Source organism: Xiphias gladius, chromosome 20, assembly GCF_016859285.1.
Source record: "Xiphias gladius isolate SHS-SW01 ecotype Sanya breed wild chromosome 20, ASM1685928v1, whole genome shotgun sequence".
Classification (NCBI taxonomy): Eukaryota; Metazoa; Chordata; class Actinopteri; order Istiophoriformes; family Xiphiidae; genus Xiphias; species Xiphias gladius.
This window is the reverse complement of record NC_053419.1, coordinates 18,193,283-18,216,360: the sequence shown is the minus strand read 5'-3', so window position 1 is coordinate 18,216,360 and position 23,078 is coordinate 18,193,283. Positions and strand designations below refer to the sequence as shown.

Below are 23,078 nucleotides of genomic sequence, written 5' to 3'. Positions count from 1 at the left end.
TGAAAATCAATAGTGGTCGGTGTCAACCACTGATAACCCGAAAAACCCTCACATGTACGTATGGCACATACAGTAAGCACTTCTTGTAGACAAGGACCCAACATGAATGTATCTCAAAACAGTTGACCTTTCAGGACAACACTGTTTCTCTTTGCTAGTTTTTATAACTACCTGCAACACTAAGATCTTTTCATTCAATTCTTGGCAAGCGAACCAATAAACATATTTCTCAAAATCTAAATACGTTACTTTAATTATAAAAAAAGGTTTCGGGAAACATCAACTGAAGCTTATAGACATAATTAGATTTGGTACCCACTGATATCTGATGTCCAAATAAAACAATCTTTACAATCCACTCCCCCTTGAATCACTACATTTCAAAGCCCTGATCACACAAAAAGCAAACCCTAAAAAGTCTAGTGGTACTGATACAAAGTATAACAAATACAGACACAGACTGTTCTCAGTCCAAAAACTCCTTTTGTTAAGATGGGGAAGTAAACCAGAGTATCAAAAATTTTAAGAATGTGTATTTAAAACCCTGCAGCTGAAAAACTGAGTTACAATGCTACTAGAGAGTATGTCTTGGCTTTTGTGGAGAAAAAGCAGAGGTAGTGGGAGAGACAGATGTAGAAAAGATGAGACAAAAAGTGAGAAGGGACAGATCAACTAGTGGTGGGAATACACATAGAAAAAAGAAGGTTGGAAGCAATAAGGTGAGACATGTGGCTTGTAATGTGGCCTTGTAGTTGAGGTTTGGTCCGGTGTGTGTCCCCTCTCCCTGACCCTGCTTACCACACTGAAAAGCCATTCAGAATCTGCTTGGTAGAAGAAAATGTTGTACAGAGCGGAACATGCTTGGCTTGTCTGCCGGTGTAAAATCACAGTCTCCTATACGTTCAAAGCACCACTGCTTTCTCCATTAAAGTTTTCCATGGAAAACCAGCAGCCAAATTCCAGAATTCCCTGTCGAAGTGTCAAACTAAGGATGATTTAGAGCCTGTAAGCATGTGTGTGTGTGTGTATTTGGGCGAGTGTGTGAGGGAGACAGAGAAGGTGGAAGGGGAAAATGCTGAGCAGAACAGAGGAAAAGCTGCTGTTGTCCCGTTTTCCTAAACCACAGCTTCAGAGCAACGTGCCAAGCATGCGAGACAGAGCAAGTCAAACAGCTAGAGAGCTACGAAGACGAAGAAACAGCACATGGGTGTTTCAGGGTGGCCCGCCACTCCGGTGTAATTGCAATGAAAGCAGTCATCGCCTTCTAACATTGTACTGATGTTGCACCAAGCTTCAACGTCTCAGTGGAGAGACCTGCATCAGGGAGCGGCGGGGACTTTCCACCTGAGCTGACCAAAAAGGAACAGAACAAAGCTTGTTTCGACACACAGTCTGCGCTACTACAGCACAGTTTGGAAATCGACTCACACCTCGGTCATAGTACTGTGATGTGAAGGCATGTCGGAACAACACTCATTAAAAGCAACAGTGTAAAGCACAGCTGAGAGCTGCAAGACGTTATTGTACTTTGTTTAGCGCAGGATGAAAAGGGGATAATAAGCCTCCCTGTGTTTGCTTACAGAAGGGAAACTGACTCCTTGTGGTCTATTTAACAAGTTTCCTCTACAGTCATCAAGTCTGTGGTTCATTGACCAATACCTGAGGCATCCTTTCATGATGTCAGAGTGTGTTGATGAAGTTGCTATAACAACAACTTCCCAGACATGAGTGTGTGATGTCATTCTGATAGACTCCTAATGAGCAGCTATAATGTGCCCTTGGGCTTTATCAAGACGGTTCACTGAGCCTCTGCGCTGCTCGTCTCAGTGTAGACCGGTACAGATGCAGGCGTGTGTATGCACTTTCCGTTTCTGCCTCTGCGAGGTGATTTTACCTTTAGGCTTGATGATCATTTAGTTCTAATCTCACATCAGAGGTCAACCTTCGACCTGTGCTCTCTCACCCGCAGCTCTGATTCACATGTCACTGTCTAACTTCTTAATAGGCCGTCAAGTCAGTTTCCATTCTGACTGAGAGTGTGCGAAAGAGAGCGACAGACACACATATGGACTCTCTCTCCCCCTCTCTCTCTCTCTCTCTCTAACACACACACACACACACACACACACACACACACACACACACACACACACACACACACACACACACACACACACACACACACAGACACACACAGAAAAGCAAATTCCTAACAAAAGCCATATGTTAAGCTTGAGGCAGCCATCCAACTAGACTCCAACACTCTGTTACAGAGCACTGTGGCTCTAGGAATACAGTGACTACATGCAGAGGCACTTTACTCCTCTGCTCACAATCTTCTTGCTATGTTCAATTACTCAACTAATGCTTTTACTTTGTTTGAAATGTGTGTATGGCTCAGTTCCACGTAATACATAATGTGACTGAAAACAGAATGAGATCTTCTTCTGCCACCATTACATGTATGTTTTACATCTGATTGTTTGGGAAAAGATGAAACAGAATATTTTTTGTTCAGACCTGGGGAGAATACCTGACAAAAAAATTTGTGATCATGCCTTCTAATTCAGTGGTTCCCTGTTCTTTTTTTGTCAGATCTACCCCCACTGCCCTGCCAGATGAACTCAAGTCAGATGAACCTCTTCATTGACACCACATATCATGTCCCAAATGTGTTCATTTCAAGTTCACTCCTGTCTACCAGACGCTCTGTCCCATTTTTTCTTCCTCAAACGCATGAATGACTCAAGTTGTGACTCAAGTAACAACTAAGACACTGGCAATTTTGTGTATGAGTGTATGAGAGCATGACCCCCATCCTCTTTCCCCTGATGACAAAAAAAAAAAAACCCTTCATCCCTCATGGCAGACTTCCTGCCAACATTAAGACCCCTGTGTGCAGGATCCAGAAAACACACATGGAAGAAATGGTAAGCACAGCACAAAAGGAGCAAGATAGATGGAGAGAATTGGGTTACACACACACACACACACACACACACACACACACACACACACACACACACACACACACACACACACACACACACACACACACACATAGATGCAGAAACATAAAGAAAAGAAAGCACCAATGCAGAAACAATACAAAAATACAATTAAGCCTATGAAATGGTGACACTGATGCTTGTAAACTTTAATTGCCTAGGCTTTCCCACACCAGTAGCCTCACTATTCAAATTTTGCAACAGTAAGCACTATACTCGGTCACAACATCAACCGGTAAATGGGAGCTCTTATGGCCTGCATTTAAAAACACTGAATTTTATTTCATTGGAAGGATTTTGGTGCAAAGTTTTTGAGAAATTTTGGAGGGACCTGAGCCGGTCAGTCTTACCTTACGACCTGCTTGTCCAGTCAGTCCAACCGGGCCAATAATCCCTGAGTCTCCCTAGAACACAAAGAGAGAATGTTGAATGGCATTAATGCAAGATTGGCTGGTTTGCAGAAATAGCAATCATAAATGTGCTAGGAGCTTGCCAAACAGGACGTCGTTACAAACTAATGTAGCATGTAAGAAAAGGAGGGATACAATACCTTCTCTCCTTTAGGTGCTGGCCCAGGTGAGATGCCAGGGTCTCCTTTTCTCCCCTGACAAGAAAAAAAACAAAGGTGGACTTTGTATGGGTGAAAATTACTCAACTCCTTCAGTGATTTCAATCTCTGACAGCATCTGACTAACAAACATATTAACTAAATCATTTCGCTCGCCATCACCTTTCATTTGGACGGGGGAAAAGGTTAAGGCTACAAAAGCTTGCCTCTATGAAATCACATACTAGATAATGGGAGGCTACAACTGCTGAAAAACACGATATTTGAGTTATTATGTGACTGATAAATTCACACAGAAAAATTGGTACAGAAGCTTTTCTAAGCTGCAGTGGATTATGTTGGCTCAGTGCCCCTCCAGTCACACACACCAAGCGTCATTGTCAGCAGGTAACAATAATGGGGCTTCAGCACATCAAAGCTATGGATCGGAAATTACACTGAGCTCTGACTCTCTTTCTTTCCCCCTGGACCCCTGCTATTTACAACCTTGCTTCATTTATTAACAATGAAAGAGTAAAAAAACACAGCGCGCCCCGAGACATCAAACACTTTAGAATCATTCCCTCAACACACCTGCCAGATAGAGGAATCCTCTGCACTGTACCATTGAGGCATTCACTGAGGCTACGTTTCAAATGTTTGCCTTGTAGAGTATCTCAGCTCCACTTTTTTTCACTCCAGAGCTGTTCCTTTCATGTTCTTGGATTTTTTTCGAATTTATTTTATTTCTTTGTAGTAAGAGGAGAATGACATTCACAAACGTCCCCAGCGAGAATTTTTATATGGTTATATGATATGCTTCTTAAAGGAATAGTATAGGGAAATGTGCTTATTCAGCTTTGCATAAAGATGGGAAACGGTGGGAAACAGCCAATTCCAATAGTAGCAAAATCTAATACAAAATCCACTTACTAGTACATATAAAGCTCAATAATTACTTTGTTGGCTGGGTATAGTGAGTTCCTAGAGACTCCAGGAGGTCACTGCTGCTAGCAAAGAAATAATCTTGCACATACCCCCACATAAAATCACAAATTGTCATTTTTACAGACTTTTTTTATGGATTCAACAAATGCGATCTAACATGTTAATTAGTGAGCTTTAGATGCGCTGGTAGGTGAAGTGTATTACTTTTGGACAGAGCCAGGCTAGTTGTTTCCCTCTGTCTCCAGTCTTGATGCCAAGCTAAGCTACCGCTACCATAGCTTCAGACTTAGCATACAGATATAAGACTAGTATCAATCTTCTCATCTACTTCTCAGCAAGAAAGTAACTATTCCTTTAACCAAAAGGCTAATGGATTCCCCAATCAATTTTCCTTTCCCAAGAGTGTAAACTGTTGATCGTGCCGAGAACCTTAACATACAGCTTGTTGTATAAAAGGCATTGGCATTTGTTTAACATGTCAATGCTTTCACATCTTAACGCATTGACATGTTAAAGTATTTCCCAAAATGTCAAACTACTCCTTGAAGTTCTTGAGAGATAATAGCAGATAAGAGTAAGAATCAGGGGAATGGGAAGAATTTTGGGAAAGGCGGAGAATGTAATTCAAAAGAACAGAGGAGGAAAAGAGAAAGAATAACAAATTACATCAGTGAGACAACAAAAAACAGTCCCTTTGGGTGACCTGGGGAGGTCAGGGCTCTAGTGATGGGGGAGGGCAGTGTGACCCCAGCTGTAATTTCTGTAAGGCTTTTTTATAATACACTTCAAATACAGGTAGTGCTTCTCACTATGTACTCTTAACACATAGTGCCAGAGGTCAAGTGTGTTTGCTAAGTCATACATCAGTCCAGACAATCAGATGAGGGACTTGGGGAATTTGTCTTGGGCATGGTCACCTCCTGTTCACACAGTAAAATTAGAGAGATTTATTTGGAGTTCTCCCTTTCGGACTTGTAATGTCTTTCCCTGGAGCTGCTGATAAATCACTTCAACTCCCGGGGCATCAAACTACCCTTCTCTCCTGTCTCCGCTTGGGTAGCACACAGTGTAGACTTGCATTAATTTTACTCAGAAACAGGATATAAATGCATAAACATACACACACATTATACTATATTTGGTTAACACAGAGAGCTTAAATAGATCTCCAAGAATCTGAAAAACTTTAAAGAACTTTAAACAAATGGGAATCCCAACATTGACCCCTTCAGCACACATGTTAAAGTGATACAACTCCTCAGTATTAAGTGCTGTTGTGTTTGTAGTGTCTCAACTCCCAGGTGTGGCTGCACTGCTATGAATTGCAATGGCCCTGGTTCTTCAGCCATAAAACCCCATTACTCTTGTTGCTCTTTATGGATTCAAGCTGATATAGAAATACTGAAAATGTAACACAGCCTCATAGTATTGTCATTCATATTAGAGGCAAGAGAAGGTCATGAACCTCTTATAAATTAGAGTCATACATAATAATGTAATGGTTTACTGTGGAAAAATCAACGTGACTGCTGGGATCTTGGGCCCAAAAAGGAAGGCTCATTTGTGATCATGATTTAAACTAAACTGCGTAAGATACCTTGAGCCCGGGTTGACCAGGTCGGCCAGGGTTTCCATGGGGACCAGGAGCGCCCTGTGGATAAGCCAGAAAGAGGAAAACATAATTAAACGGTGATCAAGATCTCAATAAGTCTTCATATTGGGATAGCGCTGATGCAGACTGTGGCTTTGCTACTGTGAATGAGACCAGAGAAGGGGGGGCACAGACTGTCTGGAGAAACTCAGCCTTCATGCTACTTTAACCTATTTTCCTGTACATCAACTGTGTGTGTGTGTGTGTGTGTGTGTGTAGTTGGGTGGTAAGGTATTTGGGGTTGGTGTTGGGGGTGGAAGCTTATGGAAAATTGGGCTCTGTGGAGTTGCTTCACCATATGGATGTGGTTTTCCTGCCCCTTGTTGCTTCACACTCCTTGGCCCTTCTCCACACACACATAGACGCACACAAACACACACTTGCCAGGCGTCTTAATGAGTAATGAAGATCATTGTGTATCATAACATTTGGGATTCTGTTGCTTAGGAAAGGAACACAACTGTGACTGAAAGAAAACAAAGTGAGATCTACAGTAGCAGCATATTGGTAATGTGCACCATTGCTCCTTGTCCAGCAGCCCCCATGGGAAGGTTTAGCAGAAAACCTTTGGAAACCAGAGAATGAATCTACACGCATTTTTCTGTGGTTTAAACAGCAGCCACCTGACAAAGCACGGGGGGTTGCTAAGTCTCCGCCACCCATCTATCCGTCTATCTGTCTACCTTCTCTTCCTCTGAGTGACTTTCCCCTGTGGATCTCTGACCTCACTCTTGCCCTCCACGTGGTGTGGCACCCTTGGGCCCTAACCTACCCCCCCCTCTACTGGGTCAAGGGTCGAACGAGTCAGAGAGGGCGGAAAAAGACCCGCAACTGCTTTAAGAGCCGGGTCAGCGAGTTTCACTGAGGTGAGTCAAAACAAATCAGGAAGCCATTATGTTAGTGATCTGGTCTGCAGCATCAAAAAACAACATCCACGAACACCCACCCAGACCCAGGCATCTCTCTATTATCCTACAGAGAAAAAAAACAGTCATCCGGGTTTTGGGCTGGGTTATACAGCTCAACAAAAAAGCCCTTTGACCAAAGTTCAAAAACAGACATACTGGTCGGGTGCAGACATGACAACATAAATACCTTTTGCTGTTACTGCTCATCCTATCAAAGGGCGCTATGATGACAGTCATGTCTGATTCACTTGAGAGAGAGTGTCCCATGAATGAACAGGAAATAACTAAGCATGCGTAAAGTTGTTGTTACCTCTAATGAGCGAATCACAGAACACTCAGGGTTTCCAAAGAGACTGATAGCTAAAATAAACTTTTTTATCTGAAATATTCTAAAAACCTGATCTGCTTTTAAGTTATGTTTTACGCACAAGATATTTGATTCCAAGAATTCTCAAGTTTTACAGTTCTCGCCTCCTTTCCTCCCATACTCTCTTCCCCTTTCATTTTCGGTTTGTATTTAGCTGGCGTTCCCCCGAGAGTTACTGTGCCCAGACAGTGTTAAGAGACGCTGTTATGCCTTAAATAAACTTAAACAAACTAGACATGTTTGAATTACATGCTTCAAAATTAACCCTGTGGTTCACCGCAGTTCAGGCAGTACACTGGTAGGCACGGGCTGGCACCGACATTTGGTACTGTGCTCTTGCCTCCATGTTGTGTCCCTTTCTCTGACAACAGGTGTCTAATTGGAAAAGACCAGGGTGGGGTGCACACAAGCTGAGGGCTATCAAATGAAAAAAACCGCCAACCTCTGAACAGCGATGCAGGGCGTTACTGTGGTTCCTGTGGTTCCTGTGGTTCCTGTGGTGGTAATAATGCTAGTGCTTTGTGCATTTCATACTGATTCTAAGTTGAGATCAAATGGTCAAAATCTAAACAAATGATAGCTCCTAATGTTTCTGCTCTGAGGTGTATAAATACCTGTAATTGAATCCACAAAATGCTACATCCACATGTGCAACGTAAAGTCAAGAAATACTGTGTATGTACATGGTGGATCTTAAATCTGGAAGCATGACATCACTGTTAAGGTTACATTCCCACACAGAAACCCTTTTAATGGGCTATGCTGTAAACATAGTCAGACTTTCAACACTAGCTCATAACTGTTTAAACGTATATACAGTCACCGTATTAAAGATAAAAGAGAGTCCAAATTAGAGCCCAAGTGGAAATGTCTGATTAACTAACAATAGATCAAGAGAGCATGTGAAACCGCTGGATGTCTTCATAATTAGAGATCCCAGTCAGCACACAGACACACACGCACGCCGCGCACACACGCCTCTGCGGATTCAGGAAAATATTTCACTCTTCGTTAAAATCTCAACAGCATGCCTTGCCATTGCTGAATGAAAAGAGCAGAATTTGCAGCTCATATCCACATAAATTACAGAAAAATGTAATAATAACGGAACCTGACAGGGTGAATGAATTATGCTGTGCTGGTAAAAAGCCAACCACTTAACTTTATTTGCTTCAAGAGCCAAAGTTTAAATACATCATGCAGTGACCAGAGCATATGAAAAAGGAAATAGTAAGTAATCCGAAGTATTATTTAGGCATTTACAACAATAACAGTAATAGCTCATAATGGCCATGACCAGTTTGAAAATTAAAATGGAAACCTAGAGCTAGTTTTATGCCAAGCATTAAAAATCTGGTATTAAAAAATGTATTAAGCGACCAAAGGGGGATTGCAAAAATAGTGAATTGGTGCATGGGACTTTGCTTTATACTGTCCTGGAGCATATTACAGAAATGTTCCAGAGGAGAGATCCATATACACAGTTTACACTAGGGATTAAACGGCCCTTAAAAAGCTGATCTTTCACCTGATGTTACCAAAACAGCCCAACACACTGCCCTAAGCAGAGCTCAACACTTTTACTCATTTGAAAGTTATTTGTGGTCGTAGCTTTCCAGTTTTCTATAAGAAATGTCCATCTGGGATCTGACTAAGGTTTACGTGCAGGTGAAGCAGTGTGGAATAAGGTTTTGTGACAGAGCAACAGTCTGGAGGGGGAAGCATGAGGGAAGATGGGCGACAGAGATTTTTTTCACCCAGACAAAGACCCTTTTGACCCAGCAGGTTCCAGACGAATACATGCAGTCAGTCCTCAGATAGACACAGGATTGTGTACCAGCGATGCATCCACCGTATATTTCCTCTCACACCCTTCTACCACCGTCGTCATTGTACGCCTACAAACAGACTCGAAAGAGCTCGCCCTGGCTAGCAGAGGCTTCTGTTCTAACAGCGGTTGCCATAGCGACGGCGTCTCACACTCATATGTCTGGGATCAGAGGTCAGGGTTCATGGGTGGTGCTTGGTGGGCTCAATGGTGCTCTGTGTGTCATCATACAGACTTCCAGTAATCCAAGGCTACGGAAGGTCATGCAAAAAACCTGGCAAAGCTGCGAACCTCCCTCTCTCTGGCAAAACCCTGTGACTGGATTATAGTTTTTCACATAGAAGAATGAGCTTATGACCAAATCATGCTATTCCACCTGTGAGTCTGCAGCCTAAAAGCCACTAGCAGCGTAAATTCAGGTGTGGAGTTAATTATTACAGTGATCAACAAGTGAATGTCTTTTCCCAAATTGAAACCATGCTCTTAATTTGGCAAGAGTTAGGACAACATGTGTTTGTGAGTGCATGTTTGCAAGTGTGTATGTATGTGTATATCTGTCTCAGTGTTTGCACACACCCATGGCAGCAGCAATTAAACTTGATAAATGCTTTTGTTTACAGGAAAGCTTCATAATCTGTCTCTCTCTATATATATAGCAGGTCAGAAATACAGCCATATATATCTGTGCTACAAACTGTGGGATTAGTGCTGTAGCGTGTATATGATTGTGCGTGAGCGGTATTGTGCACTTGTGTGTGTGTGTGCGTGTTAAACAAAATAATTGTGAGGTCAGAGTCAGACGCTGGTGGCGTGTTTGCAAGTGACCCCCATTAAAGCAGCATCGAAACCAATGGCCTTTACAAGTGCTTTTTTATTGAAGAGGCTTGTTTTCATTGTTTGCACTTTGCAAACCAACCACTTCCACTGACAATGCCACAAGCAGTTCAACAGCTGGTTTGCTGGGGCTGACAAAGGCCACCAGGATGTAAATCAGTATGAGGTGATTGGTTCATACATACTGCTGATGAATGAGGTTTGACAACAGACACAGAGGCTTTACCAAGGATAATTTTGAGTTGTAATTTCAAGCCCAAACCAGTTCCCCACCAGGACTGATTGTGCTTCAGTGCACATTTAACTTTTTAAATATGTTGTTGTAACTGATTTCTCTGTCAATTTGTAGAGAAATTATCATCATATTAATGAATTGCTTGCTAGTGAATAGAGAAACTGTTCTTAAAAGACTCAAGTTAAATACGGGTTATATTTTCAGAATAACTGCTGCTTGGCTCCACAAATATAGCTCCACTTGGAATCATAATTAAATAATACTTGGCTTGACCAAATTCACAAACAACCGTGCTTAGATTTTTAAGCCCAGTTAAAGTTTTATTCCAGGTAAGTTTGACTTAGATCGTACGAAATCCAACTAAGCGGGACTGATGTTGGCGAACTGCTACAAGTGACGGGATGGGAGGTGCTGCTGGGGCTTAAATAGCTTTAATTAGAGCCAGACAAAGACCTCCTTATACATCTATAGCGGCGGGGATCACAGAGACTTTAGTTTAAGAGTTGCTCAGACACAGACGCAAACAGTAATTTAAAACACACACACACACACTCACATATAAAAAGACATAAGCACCTTCATCCAAATATATACAGTTTGCATACACAGTGTAGACATGGACTAAAAAAATAATAAATTATATATGATGCATTTAGATGATTCTATTGTCTGAACCGACTGAGAAGCTTGTTTGTGGAGGTTGCTCGGTAATTATCATTGTAAAACAAGGAGCCAGAGGCTTCTGTAGTCTGTAATATACAAGACTACGAGTTTACAACGACGATAGCGAATCAGAGGCTGTACTTAGGCGCAGCAGTGCTTTGAGCTAAATGCTAATGTCAGTTGCGGCTGATAGGATGCATTCGTTTTACAGGTATCTGGACATAAAGTTCTGAGCAAAATTAAATTTTGCCCTGATGATGGTCCAAGAGAAAAATTAAAGGGAGGACCAAAGTTATTACAGTTCATCCTGTGGGGAACACAAATTTGTGTACCAGATTTCTGGTACACACATTCTCACGCCACAGATGTCAACCTCATGGTGGTGCTTAAGGAAAAATCAGGAGAGCATTAAAGTCATAAGGATTCATCTTCAGAGTAGCATCGATAACTCTACTGAGAGCATACAGTTGTCGAGAGCGCACAGAGCGTACAGTTGTCGAGATGTTTCAGCCTGTACCAAAGTGATGGACCGACTGACAGACATTGCCATATCTAGAACCGCATCGCTATCATGGCGTGTGAGGGAGGAGGTGAGGAAGTGAAGGAGAATAACTGAAAGAAGAGCCAAGGATGAGACATCTATAGATATCTATTTAACTGCCTTGGAGAAAGAGGTCTTTCATTAGTCCAGAATGGGATTCCAATGAAAGGTCGGTGCAGCCTGCTGCAACTGCTCAGAAGAAAGTCCAGTGGAGCCATGTGTTCTCTGTCTGTTTACAGTGCTTTTATTAGGCATCCTGTGGCACAGGCAGCCTTTTGAAAGGCCGTCTTTATAGGAGCTTTCCTGTTTATGCTTAGGGGTGGGAGGTCAGCACTCACAGCCCCGTGCTGAATATGGTCAATCTCCCTGCATAGGAAAACGTTGTGCATGAGTATGTGAGGGAGAAAGAGAGAGAGAGGGAGAGAGAGGGAGAGAGAGAGAGAGGGAGACTGTGTGTGTGTGTGTGTGTGTGTGTGTGTGTGTGTGTGTGTGTGTGTCTGTGTGTGTGTGTATGTGTGTGTGTCTGTGTGTGTGTTTGTGTGTCATCTGGGTGATGGGAGGGATTTCAAGTGATGTGTGAGCCGGACTTGGCAGGTTATTATTGTAACTGCAGAAAACGGTCCAAGACTTCGCCTTCGAGGCTGGAACACATAGATACTGTCCTCTCTGTCCTTGTCTGTCTGTTTTTCTGAGTGGCTTCTCTGCCAAGGGGGTGATTACTGACTGTTTGTGTTTGAGATTACAGTCAACATGTGTGTCAGCGGCAGTAGCAAAAACACAAACATACACACAGATATGCACAGAGAGACACACAATGAAACTAAATAAAGACACGCTTACTCACACAGTTGCATTAAAAAAATATTTGGATTGGAAACCAGACAAATTTGTTTCTAGAGGTTAGAAATGGAGGTGTGTTTGATGTGGCTGGAGGTGTTTGAGGGAAAGCAGGGATACCTACCCGAGGACCCCTCTTGCCTGGCAGGCCTGTCTTCCCTGGAGGTCCTGGCAGTCCCTGGAGAGAGAGCATTCAGTCAGTGTTGCATACTGACCTTTAGCATACAGATGATCTTATTCTATACTTAAGCAATCTCCTTCTATCACACTCTGTCAAAACCATCAGTTCCTTAATAGTCCTTTGTGTGCTTCCATAGACAGGCTCCACACTGGCTGCAGGATAAAAAGTGACACCTTTTCCCTCTGAAGTAATTCCATCTCAAGGTGATGAGAGGTCAGCCTTAACCATCAGGAAGTTCTGAGGCTGTGTGGCTGGAAACCGTGGAAACACTAGAACTAACAGGTCATTTCCTGCGCCCCTGTGTGGCTTTATCAGCCTTGTGCTCATTCGTTTTCTTTTAATCAAAAAAGAGGCAAAAGGAGAGGTGAGGAAAAACAGAGTGCCTGTGGCAGCTGGGGCGAACTAAGAGCTACCTGTAGGCCTCTGGATCCTGACGTAAGCGTGTGTTAAAGCCTCTATAATGCATTTTTTAAAGTGTTTAGTTCACTGTAACTTGCATTACAGTATTTTTACTATGTTGTTAAATTCGATTCCTGGGATAACATAGATATGAGGATGTGGTAAACAAAGCAGCAGCATCTACTACAAAGCGCAGTTATTGACATGTGTGCGTTGTATCCTCTCTGTAGTTTCCTCATCTAAATTTTCACAAGGCTATGAACTTTAAGAAAGACGAAGGTTAACTTCAAAAACAATTCCACCTTCAAAACAGTGCCAACCCTCTCATACACACACAGCCTTAAGTCTAAAGGTTATTGTATTCTTAGCAGCTACCTGCGTGTCTGTCTGAGATCTGGTTTATATAGCTCTGTTGATTATAACTGGCCCTCCACCATCTCTTCCAGGACGACCTCCATGGTTGAGACCACCCCTATTGTTACAAGTGGTGTGTTCAGTGGTAGCTAGAAGACCTGTCAACATCAACACACATCCCTGTCCATCTAAACACTTCCACCCCCTGGTTTGGCTCTTCTTCCTTACACTTGTTTGTTTGTTTATTCCGACTGTCTTTTCCTCTTTTTCCACCTTTAGCATAGCTCTTTCTTTCCAATCACCACATTTCAGAAACAGTCTGACGGCAAAGGCTATTTTCAGTTATGAGGTTTAGACTTGCTGACTGTGCCTAGGAGGAAGTTAGGGCATGATTTGTGTCACCTGACACTGGAATCTGAGTTATGCATTCAGAGTGTTGCTGTGATCTGTGAAAGCAATTAATTGCAAGTTTAAAAAAAATATTTGAATTTACTTGTTTGAATTTCATTAAAAAAAACAATTCAAAACCACTGGAATACACAGCACAAATCTACAAACTCCTCTCTGATCTTTTATTGCTATAATTTCAAATTAAACTGCATGTAAGCTTTCTAATTGTGGCAAAATTTAAGTACTCAGGCAGCTTACAGGTACAATTCAACTGAAGGCCTAAAATATGCAAGACATTTTGAAACAGTCAGTTCAGGTTTAAATAAAACTTAAACTGACAGCCAGTACAGCTTCAATTAAAAAAAAGTCAAATCAAAACTCCAACTAACACTTTCGTCTATCACATAAAAATTCAGAACATATAAATACATTCAGGTGTGCAGTGGAAGACATCTCAAAGAAAGTCATTTTTAAAGCAGCAGTGAGAAGCTAAAGGTGGAAAACTCTGCCATATCTGTGCCTGCACCGGATGTTTCTCCTGGCAGCCAGAGTGCAGCTTCTGAACATTGAAAACACAAGTCCAAAACACATATCTATTATGGCTTTCAGAGGAAGATTCTGAATGTAATGTTTTTCTTACTTTCAGATTTGGCATGTGTGTGTATATGTATAAAAGCGAGAGAGTGTGTGTAAGAAACTGTGTGAAGGAGTGAGAGACAGAGTATGCACATGGCATGTGTGTTTATGAAATCCAGACTATGTTGACAAAGAAGCGTGACTGGGTTCATCTGGGCTCTCCCAGGGCACTACATGGCAACACAGACACACACACACACACACACACACACACACACACACACACACACACACACACACACACACACACACACACACACACACACACATATGCGTGCAAATACCCACATTCACACATTCATGCATGCTCTCAATATATATTCCATCCAGTCTAACAAGTCGGGACTCTGACAAAACACACAAACACACATTTTTCAGCACATGTAATAGATAGAACATGTACACAGATTCTCTCCTGGGCCATAACCAGACCACATGCTACAGTTTTTGTTTCGACCCTTTTGAGTTTCATATGCTTAGATGTTTAGTTTTCAGTTTGGTATTGAAAGCTCTGCTCTGAGATCGGTTAACTTACCATAGATTTTTTGGTATCAGCACTTGTAAATGTGTCAGACAGTCCCTCAGTAAATGACCTTGTAACTTCCCCTAATCATCCTCCTACAATTTTGTTTCTATGATAGATTAAAGGACTTTATAGTGAGATTGCAGGTAGTGCTTTGGTTCACTGTAATGACGATGGAGTGTGGTGTGGACATCAGTTCATAGGTAATTTAGCCAACACTAGACACACTGCGCTCAGCAATCCACAGCAGCAAATTAGAGCCCACTAAAAAGAATAAGGCACACGTATCAAACAGCCCCTGCTCACACTTTACTCTAAAATGACTCAATCACAAGGGTAGCTTTAAATACAAGTACAAACACACCCAAAACATGCTGAGGAGACACTAAGTCTTCTGACTGCTCAGACTACAATTGGAGTCGAAAAACTGTGTAGGGTTATAACACGGTGAAACTCCCAAGCACAGTTTCTCTAAACTAAAAAACTTGAACAAAATTCTTCAGTAAGAAGCAGTCACATTTTTCCCTAAAATAAAATCATCTGTGATCAGGGAAGCTAAATTTGATCTCAAGTGGATCTCAGTTCATCGCAACTGATATGCACTCTGATGACGGGTGTGAACTGAAATCTATGGAAGAGGTGAAAATTGACCTGCCCGCCTCAGTGTTCCCACTTCCATAGTATACAGTACTTTAGGCCGAGCCTAACTTTGTGCCTGCGCTAGGAAGCTGAATGACGGTGTTTACTGACCGCTTTGACATTTGACCCTGCTTTGAAAGAGGCACATGTGACCTCCACTAGCCCTCTAGGACCGAGGAATCTGGTGCAGAGACGTGAGGCGTGAGACCTGACACGTCACACCCAGCCTGGAGGGTTCTGGTGCACAGAGGAAGGAGGAAAGGAGGGAGAAAAAGTTGGATTTCTAACCTGTGGGGGAAAGGAGATAGTGCCACATTAACCTACATATCTCTGGTGTCTCTTATTTCCAGCCCCTGAGCGACTAGATTCAAATCTGGTCTTTCAGTGATGACAAAGACCAGTATAGACTGGGATGTCTCTAATGGAAGAACTTCACTCACTCACGATTGCTAATGTAAACCATCAAACTCACCACCCATAACTGCCGGCACAAACCGCTGAGACATAGCCTGCATGTTTCTTTCTCATCTTCATTTTGCAGAACCTTTATCACTGCAAAATCAAGATGATTTGGGGCTCACCTGAAGTCTCTATCTTTTTGTACTCATATACCATCTTTGTCTCGCCTTGAGCTTGTACAATATGCTAAAGCCAGCTACCCCTCTATCTGAGCCAAATAACAGTGCACAAGCACATATATGCCTATGCAGTTAATTTACTTGATTGGCCTTTTTTTGTGGCACATGCACACAAACACACTCACATAACCAACTAAACAGACTAGAGGGACTTACCGATGGGCCTGTTTCTCCTTTCTCTCCTACAGGTCCAGCCAGCAAGGAAAACTGAGTAGGTGGCACCTCCCAGCTCTGGAAGCCATCAGTAGCAGGTGCTGTTACTGTGTTGTATGAAGGTCTGGTAGGTAGTGGGGTGACTGGAGCCTTGGTTGTTTTGGCTTGCTTTGTTGGCTTGACCTGTTTGGAGACTGGCTTGGAGGTTTTAGCAGTTGTAGTTTTGGAGACTGTTGATTTTGAGGGGTTGACTTTGGATATTGATGGTTTAGAAGGGACAACTTTGACAGAATTTGCTTTGGGTTTAGATGGAATGGCTTTGGATGTCGTAACTTTAGGATTGGGAGAAGTTTTCTTGGCTGTGGTGGGTTGTGGTTTCTTTGGGACTGCATCTTGGTCTGATAAGGCAGAGTCAGGTTTTGTCTTGGAGGTTTTGGTGCTGGTAGTGGCTGCAATAGTAGTTTTTTTCTTGTTGTCTGTTCTTGCAATTGTCTTTTGGGGGCTGTTATGAGGAGTGGGCTTTGGAGGAAAGGGTTTGGAGGGTTTCTGATTTGAAACTTTAGAAGTAGAGGGTCTTGGGGTTGGTGGTTTTGCAGGGGGTACTCTTGTCCTGAGTGGTGCTGTGACAGTTTTGGTCCTGGCCTTCAGAGGCGGGGAGGCCAAACCAAGCTGGACTGTGACTGGCATCACAGTTCCCAGCAGGGGTGTAGGAATGGTCCCACGGTTGGGTTTCATTGTTTGGGTGGGCGCCACATATCTGACAGCTGAGGCAGCAGCGGCAACACTCCTGGCAAGGCTCAGCCCCGTGGGCTTCCTAGCCATGTCCAGGCCACCACGTTTGGGGCTAGCATCGGTAGCTGTGATGTTTGTTTCTTGTGGAAGGATTGGCAGCAAGGGAGAAAGGTTAGGCCTGTATGTGTCAGCTTCCCTGCACTGTTTCTTAATGTACCTGCAGTAGTTGTGAGCTGCCTGTGCAGAAGGGACCAGGTCAAATTGGCAGATGGCTCCTTCAAAGTGTGCTGAAGCTTGCTGCTGGCTTGTCCGCCCCAGCAGGAAGGAGCTATGGAGCTCTGGAGCCAGTCCCTCCTCACTGTCCCACCCAAAGTCTGCATGAACACTCTGCTCTCCGCAGGAGGCATATAGAGTCACTCTCTGTCCATTAATTCCAACCGCCAGCTGGTGCCACTGACCATCATGGGGCTCATAGGGCAGTGCCACCGAGGTGTTTGGTCCCGTGTGAAGGACCAGATTGCCTGGTACAAGCTGCAGACCAAGAAGGAGTTTCCTGCGGTCTGAGAGTAGGGTAAAGAGGAAAGCACTGTTGATGCGGTGTGAGCGTACACTCAGGACCAGTGCCAAGTTGGGCCAGATGGCTCCTGGGAAGACTGAGCGCAAAGGAGCCTCAATGCGCGCCCGCTGGTTGAGGATGATCCCTGATCTGAATGGAATGACCCCTGTTGGCACCGAGCGTGACGGCTTTTCTCCCTTAAGCCCCAACTTTTGGAGGATGTCCACATCTGGATAGAACGGAGAGCAGTGTTAGAGGTGCAAATAATTATGACAGAATTGTTTATGAAGGTTACACACCAGTGCAGTTGGAGAAAAGTGAAAATGAAAGCCTTTGATTACGTACTCTTTTAGAACTTCGAGATTTATTTTAAGTTTGAAGACTTAACATTATTTGTAAGAACACCTCTGATTTGTTTATCCTTGGTTATTCCATGTATGTTTTATTTAATTAATTATACAGTAAGTCTGTCTTACATGTTCTGTAACCTCCCTATACAGAGATGAAAATATTTCCTACCATAAATTAGGAGCCTGGAAATACACTATCAGTTACCTCCTCTGGCTACATTCATAGATGCGAAGAAGAAGTCTAGTATTAAAAAAATTCAAACATCACACAAGGACAATGGCAGGACAATTGTAAGGGCACTTAGTTTCACACTGAGCATCTGGACTGAAACTTTTGCTATTTTACGTGCCTAAAAGGGACAGAATTAATACCAGTTTTGATGTGGTAACATTTAGAAACATGTACCCTTGAGCAACAATTACACACACACGTCAACAGTAAGTATATATAAATGAGACTAATCATGCTGAAGGAAACATTTCATCGTAAAATTATTAATAGGAGATGTTGGACTCATTGTGAGAATTTGGTCTTCCTTAAACAAGTGAGGCTCAGCAAAATATTTTATCTATCTTTGCCAGTGGCGATTGGACTGAATACAGTGGCTTATGTGCAACACAGAACAGCAGTTCACATAGAAATGGATTTCAAAAACTGCAGGGTGAAGTGACGGAAAAAAAGATAGTTAAAACAAAAAATGACATACAAAGAATAATAAACTCATTGGGTTTTCAGGCTTACAAACTGCTTCTGTAGGCTGTCTAGTGCAGCTTTAGAGCAAAATAAATGACTATGTATAGGTCTAGACAGACAAAAACTAGGCTGATGGTAGGGGAGTGTGGAGTAACCTTGGGTGGTTGGTTCATGCCCTCTGAGTGCGTAGATGCTGCAGAGGTTCTATGGTGGCTTTTTTTTTTTTTCAAATGTCAGTGGTTTGCTGACTCGTGCTTCTCTCCAACTATGCAAGTTTTTGCACAATTTTAATTGTATGACTCTCATGAAGTGTAAAACAACTTCAAGCACGTGCACAACAAATGGCCCCACCATACAGCAGGTTTATTGCTATGAAGGCCTGCAAATTCTTAAAGGACCTGCTCAAACCAAAATGTAAGCCAAATGTGGTCACATTTTAACAGCTCCAAAGGGTAACAAAAAATCATTTAAAGTTTCAAAGCAAAACCAAAGCACAGTGGTTCCAAATGTGTGATCTTTACGTAATTTTTTTAATTTTCTTCCTGTCTTTGGTCGGTGAATTGGGTTTTGTTCTAGAAGTGCTGGCATGGCAGCAGAAGTGCGTAAGCTGTCAGGTTATGCTTTTTAAGAGACCTAAATGAAACCTATAAACTTTTTTTTTTTTTTTAAATTTTGTTTGACACTGAGGATAGAAAAGTGATGCTATGGTTATTTAAACAAAAATGTGCTTTTTGCTTTTTTATACTAATTGTCACATTACATAAATTCACTCAAATTTAATAACCCATGAAACAGAGAGAAAATAATGCAGGAAATACATTTATCCCTACACCATACCTCAATATTTTTTTTAGGGATTCAAAGTGCCTATATCTAGCCATGGTCATGTGACACATGGAGCAAGACAAGACATTGACATTTGTGTTGACCCCGTGGTGTTGGAAACATGACGGCTGGTAGAGGTAATTGTGAGGGGGCTCAGTCAAGGCCAAACCAGCCGGTACCAGGAACACAAAATCAGGCTAAAGGACCTAATCCTCTCTTAGCGACCATCTGGCCAGTGCACTCCCCTATGAGGCAAAAAGAAAGTGTTACTGTATAAAGCTAACAAATATGTGTTATTGATTTTTGAGGCACAAGGGGCAGAGTTCAGGATCTAAATGTACATTTTCTGGAAAAATTATATTACTTCCACACCAATTAGCAAATCTGAGTGCTTGTTAAAGTATGTTAAAGTATATGTGTGGAAATGTTTGCTTCACTGATGTCAAGGCATGGCTTCTTTGTTTTAAGGTTATAGGGGATTAATGAAAAGGACATCGGATTCATCAGACAATCTCCCCTTTTCCTTTCTCCTCTCTGTCCTTCTCATCAACAGAGTCAATTTGGACATTCAGAACATGGCCAAAGTAACATCAAGTTAGTACAGCATCTTCCTGCCTGGAGGCATAATACAGTTTCCAGCCTTTCAGCCAACTGACTCTCTGTTCAGCGTTTCAGTTTCAGTGGTTCCAGAGATTCTCAATATGACCTGTGATCTCAGACCTAGGCCCCTCACCATCTTTATTGACTCTGGGCTCACTCTAACCTGTGGTCACTGGGCGTTTTCTAATGGGGACATGTGTATAGAAGCCATGATTGTGAAAAGACAGAAAAGTGGACAAGCAATGTTGTTGAGATGACAGAAAGTGGGAAAGATGAGGGGAAAGACAGATGGTAAGTCCTAACAGTTGCTTGTGTGCCATGGTTAGCAAGGACTTCAATGAGATGCGTGTCTTTCTATAATACGAGGGTTGCTTCATTAGACCACTGTTGGGGCATCAGACTTTGGAAATATATAATTGCACGGAAAGTTTTTCAAAAAATGTTTTGAGCAGGAATCTGATCCCTGGCAGTACTGGTAGTTATCAAGTAATGAGACCTGAGGGAGGAAGCAGCTCAGAACTCAAATGTTTTTTGCAGAGAGAGTTCTCACATGTATCATGTCAACAAAAACTTCACATAAACTAATCTGCCCAGACTGCAATTACTGACTGCTACTAATATATAACAAGTTTTAACATATGTTGAATCTGATCTTATATGAGATTGTACTCATATAACACACATATGAAACAATAATTTTTTGCTCTCCGAAAAGTGATCCAAATGGTAGCATGCCTCATTTATAGCAATTTCTTTATGGACTTTCCATTCACTGTATAGGGTTGTAAGACTTTTTCCTTGCCTCAAAACATTAGGGCTTTATGAAATAGTCTGATGAAACAAGACCTATAGAGGGTTTAGTGTATACCCATCCACAGAGGGGATTCTCCTCTTTGTGTGGTCCTTTCTGCAGTAAAGGACAACGGGACTTGGCAGTGAAGCAGCGGGTGCATTACATATATCTGTTCTGTACATATGACCCCTGTCTCCAAACTTCTTTATTTAAATACCACTTGCTCTATTACTGGGGCGTACATAACCACATGGTTTTAGACATACAGCATACCCTGTTGATGTGAACACACACACAAACACGCACACCGACTTGTGTTTAACACATGGCTGGAGTTCATAGCTTCACTCTGTGCCAAATCACTCAAGAGAGAATAGCCAAGGCTCTTCACTCTGAAATGTTATCCCTTGTAGAGGATGAAGTCAATGATTTCAACAAACTCCAATGATCTGTCTTTGGCTGGCAACCACTAGTTTACACTGAGCCATTTATGATCTTTCTTAACGATAAAAATCATCCTTACAGTTATACTTGTATATGTATTCCCACAATATTAGTTCTGGAGTAAACAATTGTGAAAATGAATAACATGCAAACGTATATAACAGAAAACAAAGGCTCTCTCACGTGGATCAAGTCAGAGACTAATTCTTGCTCTTATTTAAAACACAGAAAACACACACAGAAAATGCAGGGAGAGATGTAAAGGGGTATGACATGCATCATTCATCCCCAGCTAGAATTAATATGAATATTGGCCGATATGTCATTATGAGATTTTTTTAACTACCAAAAATCCTGTATCAGTCGGGCTATAAACATAACCCCTAGGTCATCGGACATCCCATTTACATTTTGCCTCTAAATTCATGCCATTGCAGTGATGTTAAAAAGCAGGAGTATAGCTATCCCAAAACAGACCATTTTCCAAAATAGAATTATCTCACAATACAATTTACAACATACTAATTGGGATTCCTGTTCCAAAAGGGTGTGTAAGGCAAGCATTTGGTCAGCCCTGAGCCAGCTGTCTGCCACTTGTGCTGATGAAGTGCCTGTTGAATCTACTGTGGGTACGAGAACACTATGACTAACACTACGCTCTTCATCATCGGTGTTTACATCACTGACGATGAATATTCCTACTCAGCTTTGACTTTGTAACCGAATAACAATTTGAATTGGAAAAAAGGTTTCAGCCTTGTAGTAATAAAGTGAGATGACATTTGGTTTTGTTAGCCATCAGTTTTCAGTCATTCTGTGTTGGGCCAATTGAACTCTGTGCGCTGTCACTCTTAACCATAATAGCTAGAGAATAGAAGGGGGCCAATTCACTGTACTGTAACTATAACTTTCCATCAGGTGAAACCGCCAAATGGTACCAAAAAAAAGCTCAAATGATCACAAGCTGCCCAAAGCAAATTTTTCCCACCCTATCAAATAAAAAGTAAAAAGTATCATCTGGCAACAATGGTCACAGAAGTGGAAAAGCTAACAATCAACACTGTAACACACTCATTTTCAGTCATTTGGATGGTGTGTTTTTGGCCATCTGATGAATGTAAGTGCAGAATGTAAATCCAGTATTAACTCTCCTTTTAGCTCTGTTTTAGTCTCCACCAACTCCTGAGGGAAATATCTGGCTTTTCACCAGCTCACCTCTTACTGTGTCTGTCTGCATTTGGTGCTGAGCAGGAAGTATACAGTGGGTTTATAAAGGCTTTCTCACTGAAGCATCTGCCTGGTGCAGCTGAAAACAAAGCTATGAGAGCGGCGAGAGTTACCCAAGACAGTAAAGTTGAGGGCCAGAGAGATAAACAATGAGCATTGTTACAATTATAAAAATACTGATTATAGTCACTTGAAGTTGACTAGATAAGATTAGATGAAGATAAATACTTTGCTAGAAAGGAACTTCAGCAGTATTTGTGTATTTCAAGCGGTTATCTTGTGTCTGGAACAGTGACCTTTATGTCCCATCAAATAAATGCTGTAATTTACAGAAGTGAGACAGGAGTGTTTTGAGAGAATTTTTTCCTCTGCAATGGCCAGCTTTGAATTTACGATCATATCACTCCCTTGATCACTCAACTTAGCTTACTCAACACGTGTTGTCATGACAATGGTGGGCCCAATTCTCATAGCAATGTATTTACGTGCTTGGGCAATGACCAAACAGGCAACGAGTAACTTCAAAATCCCCCCGGCACTCCAATCATTTTTACAGTTTCTTTCCACTGGTAAACTT

General features: G+C 42.1%; 1 protein-coding gene across 1 annotated transcript in view; it reads right to left on the bottom strand.

Moving 5' to 3' along the window:
- The window catches only part of col27a1a (collagen, type XXVII, alpha 1a), a 70,186-nt gene that overhangs the window by 42,453 nt on the left and 4,655 nt on the right, over positions 1-23,078 (bottom strand). Inside the window, exons 3-7 of the mRNA XM_040158162.1 lie at positions 16,284-17,797; positions 12,492-12,545; positions 6,101-6,154; positions 3,559-3,612; positions 3,359-3,412 (exon numbers count right to left, since the gene is read on the bottom strand). Coding sequence (XP_040014096.1) covers positions 3,359-3,412; positions 3,559-3,612; positions 6,101-6,154; positions 12,492-12,545; positions 16,284-17,797 — 1,730 coding nt within the window. The remainder of the gene's footprint in view (positions 1-3,358; positions 3,413-3,558; positions 3,613-6,100; positions 6,155-12,491; positions 12,546-16,283; positions 17,798-23,078) is intronic.